Source organism: Sorex araneus, chromosome 3 (genome assembly GCF_027595985.1).
Source record: "Sorex araneus isolate mSorAra2 chromosome 3, mSorAra2.pri, whole genome shotgun sequence".
NCBI classification, from domain to species: Eukaryota; Metazoa; Chordata; class Mammalia; order Eulipotyphla; family Soricidae; genus Sorex; species Sorex araneus.
Window position 1 is genome coordinate 201,230,737 of NC_073304.1, and position 13,509 is coordinate 201,244,245.

Sequence of the window (13,509 nt, forward strand, 5' to 3'; positions counted from 1 at the left end):
GCATAGAGCTTCTCAAAGTAATATCTGATGGTCTTTTGAATTTCTGTGATTTCTGCTGCTGTCCCCGTTTTCATTTCTGATTCAGTTTATTAGGGTTCTCTCTCTGTGAGTCTTTCTTGTGGTTTATCAATCTTGTTTATTTTTTAAAAGAACCAGCTCATGGTTTGATTTATGTTTTGAGTTGTTTTTAGGAATTCATCTCGTTGATTTCTGCTCTAAGTTTTATTATTTCTTTACTTCTGCTTGGTTTGCTCCTTTTGCTGGTCATTTTCTAAGATCTTAGACTGTGAAGTCAAGCTATTTATGTGGGTCCTTTCTTCCTTTCTAATAAATGTTTGCAGAGCTATAAACTTTCCTCTTAACACTGCTTCAGCTGTGCCCCACAAGTTCTGGTATCTCATGTCCTCATTCTCATTTGTTTCCAGGGATCCATTGACTTCTTTGATTTCCTCTCTAATCCACTGATTGTTCAGCAATGAACTGTTTAATTTCCAGGTGTTTTATTTGATTCTCTGTTTCTGTGTGTGACTAACTTCTAGTTTCAATGCATTGTAATCTGAAAATATAGTTGATACATTTTATTGAGATATGTTTTTAAATCTTATTGAGATATGATTTTATTAAGATATGTTTTGTGGCTCAGCGTATGGTCAATCTTGGAAAATGTTCCATGTGCATTGAAGAAGAATGTGTATGGCTTATGGGGGATGAAAAGCCCTGTATATATCTACTATCCCTCTCTCTTCCATTTCTTCCTTTAGGGCCAGTATACTTCCTTGCTGAGTTTCAATATCATTGACCTATCAAGAGGTGACAAGGCAGTATTGAAATCTCCAACTACTATTGTGTTGCTATTAATGTTCTCTTAGAAGTATATTAGCAGTTGTTTTAAGTATTTTGCTGGCCCCAAACTGGGTGCATATATATTTTAGGAGTAATTTCTTCCTGATGCAAATATCCCTTGATTATTAAGAAATGGCCTTTTCTGTCCCTTCTAAACTTTTTCAGCCTGAAATCTATGTTGACTGATACTAATGTGGCACCCTGGCTTTTTTTTTTATTGAATCATCATGAGATGCAGTTACAAAGCTTTCATATTCGAATTTTAGTCATACAATGATTGAACTCCCATCCCTCCACCAGTGCATATTTTCTACCAACAATGTCCCCAGTATTACTACCCCCCACCCCGCATCCCAACCTCCCCCTGCCTCTATGGTAGACAATTTCCCCCATACTCTCTCTCTACTTTTGGGCATTATGGTTTGCAATATAGATACCGAGAGGCTAGCTATCATGTTTGGTCCTTTATCTATTTTCGGCACACATTTCTCATCCTGAACAATCCCTCCAAACATCATTGACTTAGTTATACCTTCTCTATTCCAGCTGCCTACTCCACCAGCTTATAAGGCAGGCTTCCAACTATGGAGCAGTATTCTCGTCCCCTGTGCCTACTGTCCTGGGGTGTCAGTCTCATATTATGTTATTTTATATTCCACAAATGAGTGCAGTCATTCTATGTCCCTCTGTTTCTGAGTCATTTAACTTAGCATGATACTCTCCATGACCAGTCACTTATAAACAAATATCATGTCTTCATCTTTCTTAACAGCTGCATTGTATTCCATTGGTAGATGTACCAAAATTTCTTTAACCAGTTGTCTGTTCTAGGGCATTTGGGTTGTTTCCAGATTCTGGCTATTGTGAACAGTGCTGCAATGAATGTACAGGTGTAGATGTCATTTCTACTATGTTTTTGCACCTTTGGGACATATTCCCAGAAGTGGTATTGCACACCCTGGCTTCTTTTTTTTTTTCTTTTTTGCTTTTTGGGTCACACCCGGCGATGCACAGGGGTTACTCCTAGATCATGCACTCAGGAATTACTTCTGGCGGTGCTCAGGGGACCATATGGGATGCTGAGAATCGAACCTCGGTCAGCGTCGTGCAAGGCAAATGCCCTACCCACTGTGTTATTGCTCCAGCCCCCACCCCGGCTTTTTTGAAGGACCTGAAGAATTGTTTTCCATCCTTTGACTTTGAGTCTATGTTTGCTCTGACAGTTAAGATGTGTTTTTGTAGGCAACAGAATGTTGGATTCAATTTTTAAATCTATTTTGATACTCTGTATCTCTTAGTTGGTCAGTTTAGACTATTGACAGTGAGAGAGATTATTGTCATGGGGTTTTGTGCCATCTTTCTATAGAAGTTTGTTGTGTTTGTGGGGTTTGTCTTGTCTTACAGTAGCCTCTTCAGTCCTTCTTTTAAGGTTGGTTTTGAGTCTATGACGTTCCTGAGTTATTTTTTATCCATTGTTTATCCACTCTGAGTGAGAGTCTAGCTGGATAAAGTATTCTTGGTGAGGCATTCATTTCATTGAGTTTTGTCACTATATCTCACCACTATTCTCGGGCCTGGATGGCTTCATCTGATAAGTCTGCTGTAAATCTAAGGGATGCTCCTTTGAACATGATTCCCTTCTTTGACCTTGCTGCTTGCAATATTGTGTTTCTATCTATGGTATTCATCGTTCTGATTGTGATATGTCTTGGAGTCTTTTTTTATTAGGGTTTCCTTTAGCTAGTACCCTTTGGATTTCTTGGATTTGGATGCCTGCATTCTCCAACTCTGGGAACTTCTCAGCAATGATGTCTTTAGCTGTTACTACTTCATTTGCATTGTCTCCCTATACTTCTGGTACTCTGATGATTCTTGTGCTGTTCATCTTTAATTCATCCCCTATATCTCTTACTCACCCTTGTGATATTTTGAGGTCTTTTTTCTTTTGTTGGTGACTGTGTGTTTTCTGCAGCTCATCTTCAAGCTCACTGATTCTGTCCTCAGCTTGTCATTCTACTGTTGAGGGCACTGATTGAGTTTTTAGTTTCATCTGCACTGCACTGCACTGTTGTCCTGTTGTTCATCGATTTGCTTGAGCGGGCACCAGTAATGTCTCCATTGTGAGACTTGTTACTGTTTTTGGCATATCGAATATGCCACGGGTAGCTTGCCAGGCTCTGCTGTGTGGGCATTTTTTTTTTAATTAGTGACACTTCTTTTTGTAGTTTTCTTATTTCTGCTCTCATTTATTCCTGTATTTTATTGGCTGACTATTCCACTGTTTCTTTCATATCCTCCTGTTTTTTTATTGGATGTCCATTTCACTGTTTCTTTGAGCTCATTAAACATCTTTACCATTTAATTTCTGAATTCTTTAGAGATTATTTATGTGAGTATTCCCTGTTGAGACTTCAGGGCTCTTCTCTTTGTCCACTCCTCGTGGTGGGGATCTGCCTCTTTTATTTCGTGGAATAGCATTTTGTAGTTTTCTTTGTAAAGGTCCTTTACCTCCTTAGTTAGGCTGATTCCAAGCTACTTGATTTTCTGGGGCATGATTGTGAACGGGATTGCTTTTTTCATATCACTTTCCTCTGTCTCGTTATTTGTGTATAGGAAGGCCATGGATTTTTTTGGTATTTATTTTATAGCCTGCGACTTTACTGTGCAAGTCTATTGTTTCTAGGAGTTTCTTGGTAGAGGCTTTAGGATTCTCTAGATATAGTATCATATCATCTGCGAATAGTGAGAGCTTAATTTCTTCCTTTCCTATCTGGATGCCCTTAATGTCTTTTTCTTGCCTAACTGCTATTGCAAGTACTTCCAGTACTATATTGAACAGCAGTGGTGAGAGTGGGCATCCTTGTCTTGCCCCTGATCTTAGAGGGAAGGTCCTTAGTTTTTCCCCATTGAGGATAATGCTTGCCATAGGTTTGTGGTAGATGGCTTTGACTATCTTGAGGAAAGTTCCTTCTAAACCCATTTTGGTGAGAGTTTTCATCATAAACGGGTATTGGATCTTGTCAAATGCTTTCTCTGCATCAATTGATATGATCATATGGTTTTGATCTTTACTTTTGTTGAGATGATATATTATGTTGATTGATATCCGAATGTTAAACCATCCTTGCATCCCCGGGATGAATTCCACTTGGTCGTGGTGTATGATCTTTTTGATGAGTTGTTGGATTCTATTTGCTAATATTTTGTTGAGGATCTTTGCATCTGTGTTCATCAGGGATATTGGCCTATAGTTTTCTTTGTTCACTCACAAAATATTATAGTAATGAAATGCCTAATAAAAAAGAAAATCATATTAATTGCTACATAAAGCATAATTTTAAATTCTTCTTTTTTATATAAATTTATTTATTGAATCACCATGAGAGCAGTTACAAAGTTTTCAGGTTTAAGTCTTGGTCATACAATGATGAAACACCTATCCCTTCACCAGTGCACATTTTCCGCCATCCAAACCCCCAGTATGCCCCCCTCCCTCACTCTCCCCTTACCTGTGGCAGATGATTTCCACATTACTCTTTCTCTACTTTGATTGCATTCAATATTTTGACACCAGACCCATCATTATTATTTGAGATTTTACTCCAGTACTCAGATCTGCCGAAAAGGCAACATAAGACAATTTGTTTGCTATTGCTGATTATGAGTAGTATATGATGTCGCGCAGCCGGTACTGAAATTTTGAGATTCTGAAATTTTAGTAATTAAATCTGCAGGGAATTCTGCCAAAAGCTGCTGGGTTCCGAGATTTGTTTCTGAGTCTCTGGGATCATGGCTGTTAAGCAGCCTGATCAGGAGCCAGAGAGGCCTTTTGTGGGCGGCGACTCAGAGTCTTGTTGGGGCGGGGGAGGAAAGGGCCCGCTCCAACCCCATCCTGTGAGGCCCTGTGTGTCTCGCCACTTTGGGCCATACCTGGCTGTCCATGGGCCTCTGGAAGATGGTGGTCCCCTGAGCCGCCAGGGGGAGCAGGTGATAGATGGGCACCTTTTCCCACCTGGGGTAACCTAATACAGAGTCCGGATGCATATCTGCCAAAAGCCACTGGGTTCTGAGATTTATTTCTGAGTCTCTGGGATCATGGCCAGAGATTAAGCAGACTGATCAGGAGCCAGAGAGTAAATTCTTCTCATAGATGTATTTTAATGCCCATTTAAATGCCTTGCTGTCACTTAAATAATCTCAGTATCTGTCTCTTCCTGAGTAAATGAAAGAAGAACAGTGAACGCCATATTGCCCATTTAATAAAGATGCAACAGAGAAAATGGGGATTCAGCCTAATCTGATCTTAGGCCAGTCACCCTGAGACATTTGCATGCCTACCAGGAGAGCTATCACTTTGTCCCAGAAAAATTGCTTTCTTGAGTTTTGTGGACCACACAGTTTCTATTACACCTGTCTACTTGTTGAAATAAAGCAGCCCTTGTGAAAAAAAGAAATGAACACAGCCATGTTCCAATAAAACTTTATTTACAAAGCTGGACAGTCACTTGAAGAAGACCTTTCTTCATCCAAGTCTGTGTCTAGGCATTTATTTTTCATCATTTTGACTGGGTTAAGATACTTGCCTTGTATACAAGTGGTTCAGGCACCACTTATATTCCCCTGAACACCACAAGGAATGATTCCTGAGCTCAGAGCCAGAAGTATGTCTTGAGCATCTCCAAGTGTGGCCCAAAACATCTTTATTCCTTCAAAAGGTATTAGGAATGGGACCAGGGAGATAGCTCACTGGTTAGGGTCAAAGCATGGCACCCAAGTTCACCAAAGTAAACCCTGGCACTGTTGAGCTCAAGCATTAAACTGCCTGGTTTGGTGAGTCAGATGTCATTAGAATGTCCCCTTGACACTGCTTAGGAGGAACTAAATATACATACATATATAAAGAGAGATCACGATATCCCATTAATCACTGATTTCTCGGGGCAGCTCAGTAACATCTCATTTCATCCTTTCCCTGAGATCTTAGAAGTCTATGTCAACTCGGCCCTCCTAACGATGTTGCACTGGGGGCTCTTCAGGGTCAGGGGAATGAGATCCAGTTTGTTACTGGATTTTTGCATAAGAATACACCATGGGAAGCTTGCAAGGCTGTCCCATGAGGGCAGGAAACTCTCAGAGGATTGCCAGTTACTCCCAGAGGGAGAAGTAGGCAAAAGATATCGTGTGGCCGCTTTTCGGCTGCATGCTTCTGAGAGCTTGCTTTTAAGTCTCTCTGAATGTTGGAGAGATAGTTTCAATAAAGTTTTAATAAACTATCTCTATAGAGAGATAGTTTTAATAAAATGTCAGATTAGAAAATGCTTCCTATAAGCCTTTTGCTTCATCCATCTTATCCTATTAATAAAATAAGCAAAATATAAGAGGTTCCTGGTTAATGTTTAATCAAATGGAATATACTGTCCTTTAATAATCAGTCTCATTAAAATTTCTTGATTAAAATTTTGTGAGTTAAGCTTCATTAATTAATTTCACATTTGGAGTTTTACAAATGTATCTATGTGCACAATTCAGAACCTTCTAAACTACTCCTATAACAAATTAAGCTTCCTAAGTGTAAAAAATTTAAGCAACATTAAACACGGCAGGGATTGGGGGATGTGGCTAAGTGGTAGAATACCTGCAGAATGCCTGCAATATGCAGGACCCTGAGTTTGATCCATAACCCCCTTTGGTCCACCACATACTGCTGAGCATGGGTGACCTGGAGTCCTCTGAATACTGTCATGTATGGCCCCTATTAAAAAGCAAAGCAAGGGGCCAGAGTGGGTAAGATGTTTGCCTTGCATGTAGCTGACCCAGGTTTGATTGCCGGTACTACATGTGGTTCTCCAAGTCTCATCAGGAGTGATCTCTGATGACAGAATCTGGAGTAAGCTCTGAGCACCACTGAGTGTGGCCTCCCAAGAAAAAACAATCACTGTATCATTGTCATCCCGTTGATCAACGATTTACTTGAGCCGGTACTAGTAATGTCTCCATTCATCCTAGCCCTGAGATTTTAGCGCCTCCCCTTCTGGTTCTTCCCAGTGGTGCTGCATTGAGGCTCTTTCAGGGTAAGGGGAATGACACCCATCATTGTTACTGTATTTGGCATATCAAATACGCCACGGAGAGCTTGCCAGGATCTGCTGTGCGGGCAGGATGCTCTTGGTAGCTTGCCAGGTTCTCTGAGAGGGAGAACTAGGCTATAAGAGGTCGAGGGGCCGTAATGCAGCTGTGTACTTCTGAAAGCGTTGTTGTATAGTCTCTGGATCTTGGCCCTTGATGGCATTACACAGTGCCAGGAGAAGTTTGTGGGTGTGGCTGCCAAGCTATTGGAAAATAGGGGGTCTGGGTGGAGGAGGCCCAGTCTCGATCTGAGCAGGCTTGGAGATCTCAGCCCCGGGTCCCGCACACCTGGGTTCCTTTGCTGATTCCTTCATGTGTGCGGCAAACAAAACAAACAAGCAAAACCCCCCCAAACATTGCAGTAAAGGCCAGAAGCACAACCCAATGAACCGAGAGCATGCTCCACATGTGTGTGGGGGGAGTCTAGATCTGATCCCTGGCACCACATGGTCTCCTGAACACTGCCTGGAGTGAGCCCCAAGCACAGAGCTTGGAGGAGCCCTCAAGTGCTGCCAGGTGTGGTTCAAAAACAAATACCACCACTACCACTAAAAAATACAACCCAAGGAACCAATTAAAAAATATTGCAATAGAGGCTGGAGCAATAGCACAGTGGGTAGGGTGTTTGCCTTGCATGTGGCAGACCTGGGTTCTATTCCCAGCATCCCATATGGTCACCTGAGCACCGCCAGGAGTAATTCCTGAGTGCAGAGCCAGGAGTAACCCCTGTGCATTGCTGGGTGTGACCCCCCCAAAATACTGCAATAACCTATTTGTCTTCCCTCCCATTTTTCTTGAGGTACCATGATTTACAATAACCTAATGATGGTTCCATGCATCCACGTTTCTAACCCCACACCCACAACTAGAGTCCCTGCTTTTTCCCACCAGTGTACCAAAGGATCCTCTCCCATCACACACACACAAACACAGAAGCTCAGTTCAGTAGACAACTCTCCAGTTCGGTTACCCTTCACAGTTTTTGTTCCCTTTATTATGTACCTTTATTTTAATTTTCAGAGATTCTGTTTTTTTCTCTTCTTTTTTGGGTCACACCTGGTGATGCACAGGGGTTACTCCTGGTGGTGCTCAGGGAACCATATGGGATGCCGGGAATCAAACCCGGGTTGGCTGTGTGCAAGGCAAACGCCCTACCCGCTGTGCTGTTGCTCCAGCCTCAGATTCTGCTTTTTTTTTTAAAAATGTTTTTTCTTTTAATTCAGAAAATTCTTTTAAATGTATTTAATGTGGATTTGACTTCCAAGTATTGGCGTTTCATCCCTCCTTCCCCCGTTGCTGTGGATTGAACTTGGGGCCTTGGGCATGCCAGATATATATCTTGCCCCTTGAGCTCTTTCCTGGTCCTCATTCCACTGTTTCAATTGGCAGAAATATTCAGAGCAGACCCTGATCCCTACCACAGACTTGTGAAAGTGTCGGCAAAATCAAAGATATAAGCACATTGCCTTGGGAGAGGTTCAGTTTAAGCCCCTTGGTTCCCTTTCTGCTTCCATTTTATTTCATTGGGGAGGGAAGGGGGGCTGGGAAGGGAATATAATGCTGGGGGCCACACTCCTTAGGCCTTCGGTAGTGGGGCACTGTGGCAAAGCTTCAGGGGGCAAAGTGTGCCTGGGTGGGAGAGCACAGAAAGCAGGACAGGGTCCTGTTCTTGAAGGTGGGGTGCAGGAATGGTATGTGGCTCTTCTACCCATCCCTGGGCTGTGGGATCGCACTGTGCTTGAGCCCAAGGCTCCTACGGTCCAGCCGTTGGATATAGTTCTTCACCCAGTCTTGTTTGGGGTCAGCACAGATCTGACGTCCCCTTCTGGTGTGGAAGCTGTGAAGCAAGGAGGGCAAGAGTGAGAAACAGGGCCCTGTCCACACCCCTTCTCTGAGAGGGAAGCTTCCAGTTTCTTGCCCCGTGTGGCTCCGGCAGAGAGCCTCCCCAGTTCTTACCGCAGGTCCCCTCTGTCCCTGGGAGCAGTGACAGCCCCACAGGGCAATCCCACTTTCCTTCTTGCCACTCTATGTGGTGACCCATGCCCACTCAACCCCTTCACCGTGGCCCCTCCGTTTCCCTGCCCAGAGATTTCTGACTCTCAGACTTCATGGTGTTGGGCGCTATACTTACATGACCCCAGGTTTTGGGCACGAGTTATTGGTTCGAGCATAACTTTCCACAAACTGGAGTGGGATTTTCCGAGTCAGGAAGGAAAAGCAGCAGACAATCCTTTTTGTACCTGGTTCTGCAGGACAGATGGTTCAATAACGGAAAGATTTGCTTTCTTTTGTTTATTTTTTGGACCACATCCAGCTGTGCTCAGGGCTTACTCCTAGCTCTGCTCCCAGGAATTACTCCTGGTGATGCTCAGGGGAGCATATGTGGTGCCAGGGATTGAACCTGGATTTTTCATGTGCAAGGCAAGAACCCTGCTTGTGTACTATCACTCTGGCCCCCAGCTGAAAGGTTTTCTACTGGGATGCCTAGGTCTAGCTCCCCATTGGAGCACTGGAGGGGGGGCCAGGAGACATGATGGTCTGCAGGGGGATGGGACCTCCCAACCTCCATGTATTGCCTGTGTCAAATCTCCAAGCTTCAGGTTTTTGTAAACAAGAAATCAGTCTTCGAAAATTCACCAATTCAAAAATTTTTTTTTTAATTTTTACTAAAACCTCACTGCCATGCTCTGAACCAACACTGAGTGGCCACATCTAAGCAATAACTTATGGGGCTATAGTGAAAGTCTCAGAGATTTTTCTGGAAATTAAAAAAAAACACAACTAAGCGAGTTTATGATGATCTCCTAGTGTGCTGTGATAAGATTACATATTCAATAACAGGTCAAGTGTTTTCTAACGGAAACAGAATGCTCATCAAAGGCAAGGAAAGAAGAGAATAATCAAGTGGAGGAAATTGTCAATAAAAATTCTTTAAAAATGTGGACCAAAGAGACAGTACAGTGAGTCGGGTGCTTGCCTTGCACAGCTGACTCAGGCTCAATCTCCAACACCACATTTGATCCCCCAAGCCCTCCCAAGAGTGATCCTTGAGCATAAAGCCAGGAGTAAGCCCTGAGCACTGCTGGGTGTGCCCCCAAAACAAACAAACAAAAATTATTTGTAAGTGGAAAGGGGATCAAAGAGATCCCCTTTAGTACAGCAGGAAAGGCACTTGTCGTGCATGTGGTTGTCCCAGGTTCAATACCTGGCAGCCCATACGGTTTCCTGAAGTTGCCAGGAGTAAGCCCTAAGCACCGCCAGGTTGGCCCATTGTCCCCCTCCCTTCACTCCTGGCCCCCTGCCATAGTGTAACTTGATTATTTAAAAGTTATCATTCAAAGGCTAGGAAACTATCTCAACAGGTTGAGCTAATGTTTTGCTTCCTGCCACCACCCCCACCCTCACCGTGGTCCCCTGAGCACTGCAAGGATCAACTGCTGAGCTGCTGAGCACTGCTGGGTGTGCTTCCAGTAAGCTATCACCCCAAAATAAAACTGAAAGAAAGCAGAAAGCACTCATTTCCTCATTTGTAGATTGTCTTTGTTTTGTAACAAACATTCTAGACAGAACTTGTGTGTTCATTTGATGCTGTTGGAATTGTCAAAAGTGCAAGCAAAGGCATTGTCTAGTCAGGAAGTTTGGGTAGATATTGCTTTGAAAAAGCTTATTTCCTTTGTAAACAATGAATTCATTTTCTGAATTTGGATTTTTATTCAAATGGATACTGCTTTTCCTAAATGAGAGTCTATATGAATTAGCAAAACTTTCTGGATTCCTATCTCTACATTCCACATTTATAGTTTTCTTTTTTGTATTTCTTCTATAAAAGCATTTATAAACAAGAGGCTCTAGCAATTGTTCCAGTGCCAATTTTTAGGACTTAACTTTACCCACAAAGCTCGCTATTTCTTGAAACACCACTAGATCATCGGTCTAAGTCACACCCTGTATGCAAAAATCACTAATGGTTACCTATTGGTAATCTCACAACAGCTTCAAGCTGATGGACTGCAGCCATCTCTTCCCACACATTCCTGTCCCAATTCCCCCAAATGCTGAATTTTACTTTGAGCTTCATCCACCTGATGCTTCTAGCTCTGGCCCTAGATTTCAGTGAATTTTATTTTTATTAATTTTTATTCTTTTTGTGGAGGGTGTCTTGTCCACACCTGGGGGTGCTCAGGGCTTATTCCTGGCTCTGTGTACAGGGATCACTCAGTGATGCTCAGGGGACCATATGCAGGGCTGGGAATCAAACCTGGGTTAGCCGTGTGCAAGGCAAGTGCCCTGCCCACTGTACTATGAATCCAGCCCCAACTGTGGATTTCTTGAACCCAATAAAATCTCTACGTTGACTGGTGAAACTTTAGTTCTTACAAGAGAATTGTAGTGCTTTTTCCCATTTTCCTAATTTCTCAATGGAGTTTTCTTGGGAGTTGGGATTTGGAATTTGGAAAAACAAATTGCCTGAGAAATGCTGGGAAGCAATTCCTAGCTGGGTGTCGTGGTTGGGGTTCAGGGAGAACCCCATTGGCTCTGTGTCTGTCAGGCTCCCTCCTCCCCGGCCTCAGGGGAATTAGGAGCTGGGAGCTTCGCTGTTGTTCAGGGAGCAGAACCTTGGTCAAAAAGCAGGAAAGCTACACATGGTCTTAATTCTGTTTTTGAAAGTTGTGTAACTCCAGACCGGACCCTCACCCTTTTTGATCTGTTGTCCTTAAAATGACAAATCACTGGATGAGGCAAATTCTATGCATATGTGTTAATATACAGACAATGGTTTTATGCAATAAAATTCTTACCACCTCCATTAACCTATGCAGAACTTGAGGCTCAGGAAGGGGCAGAGAATGTCGGAACTATTTCATATGTAAAACATCTAAAAGTTGCCATTCACAAATAAAATTGGCCAGGACTGAGCTGAGGCTGCTGTTCTGCCTCCATCACAGCACTGGACGATGGACAGTGGACACCCAGAGTAGCCACTTCAGACATTCTGGTTGGATGAGGGAAATCGCCTTAAAATCCATGCCCCTACCTCATGGTAAAACTGTTTACCCATTCTGCATTGCTGTTCTGAGAAAAACACATTCCCTTTTGTGGAGGTGTCCACGCCCAGCCTGGTGCTTGGCGTCCCTGGTCCCACCTACTGTCTCCATTGCTCACCAACCACCCTTTGAGAAGTGGTGATCCTGTAACGGTTTGCAGTAGGAGATGGGGTTGGGGAGAGCCCTGGAGAACTCTGCGGCTGTTTGCACTCCCAACCCCTTCCCCTTTACACAGCACTGCTTCCCTGGTGGCAGGGGTGCCAGGTGAAGGTTTCAGAGGTTCCCTGGGAATCTGGCTGACATTCAGCTTGGGAAACACATTTTCAGGGAACTTACATCCCAGGGTCTCGGCTGGGCTGCCTTTGCCCCAGCATCAGGCCCTACAGAGGAGCAGCCTTGCAGCTCAGGCAGAGGCAGCAGTGAGAGGACTTAGGACACCCCAACTCTCACCTCTGCTGCTTCCTCTGTGTACCCCACAGGTGTTTACTGCATACTATAGGCAGTAATGGGTGAGGCAACAGGGAAAGGAGAGAAGCTAATACAAGGTCTCAGACTCAGTGGACCCACAGCTGTTGAAGGTGGCCTGATAGTAGGGACCCCTGAAGAGTAGGACACATGTTCTCTGTGTAAAGGGAACAACACCCCTGGTCTCTCCAGCCCAAAGTTATCTGAGGGATACTGGTTCACAGGTCAGCTTGGTTTCTTATATTCAACATCCAATTCAAATGTTGTAAAGCCCACCTCAGCCCCAAAGACAGATGGGACCTGGGGGTTTCCACTTTCCCAGCTTCTGCTCAGCGATGATTCCCAGCCAGCCTCCCAGGAGGCTACTGAGCTACTAAGCAGGGAGCTGGAAGACTCTGGGTTGGCCCCTCTGCACTGGGTTCTCCTGGGCCAGGGAGGCTATCTCCCGAGGCTGGTGGTCATCTCCCTCAGGAAGGAGCGTGGGTCCCTGGTTCTAGAGTGAGGGATAGGTTCCTGCTAATGAGAAGGGGGCTGTTTTACAGGAACCCCTTGGAACCCTCCCAGGACCATGCCCACCTCCTCCCAGCAGCTCAACCTCCTGCCACTCTCCATGTTGTGGGTTCTAAGGAAAGAAAGTCACAGCGCTCACCTTCAACTGCCTCGGCCGAGGCGAGGATGACGACCGTGAGCAGGAAGGCCCAGGGGAGCAGGCTGACCCTCATTCTCCTGTTGTGACTGGCTGCAGGTGCAAGACTTGGAGGTTCTCTGCCTCTTGGCAATCTGGGTTCTGAGCTGCAGTTATAAGAGATGATCGGCCAGGAAGTCACATGGGAGGAGAATCTAAGATTGTGTGGTGGGGTGCATGGAGAACCTGGACTTCTGGGAACTGCGTCAGCCTATTCAAAGTGAGAATGACTCTCACTTTGAGCTGCCTCTGGCGCCTGAGAGTTTCTGGGTTGAGAAACCAAGGGCTTGGGGTGGAGACGCCCTCCTGCCTACCCTGCCCCAGGAGGTCTGATTTAGCGTCTTC

The 13,509-nt window shown here is 44.3% G+C and overlaps 1 protein-coding gene across 1 annotated transcript; it reads right to left on the reverse strand.

The window, feature by feature from the left end:
• Window positions 1–8,283: 8,283 nt before the first annotated feature.
• Window positions 8,284–13,258, reverse strand: LOC129403685 (regakine-1-like). Its single transcript, XM_055133898.1, has 3 exons — window positions 13,129–13,258; window positions 9,101–9,215; window positions 8,284–8,806 (listed from the first exon to the last, which is right to left on the reverse strand). The coding sequence occupies exons 1-3, from the start codon at window positions 13,199–13,201 to the stop codon at window positions 8,674–8,676; spliced, it is 321 nt and encodes a 106-aa protein (XP_054989873.1). The 5' UTR covers window positions 13,202–13,258; the 3' UTR covers window positions 8,284–8,673.
• Window positions 13,259–13,509: the final 251 nt, after the last annotated feature.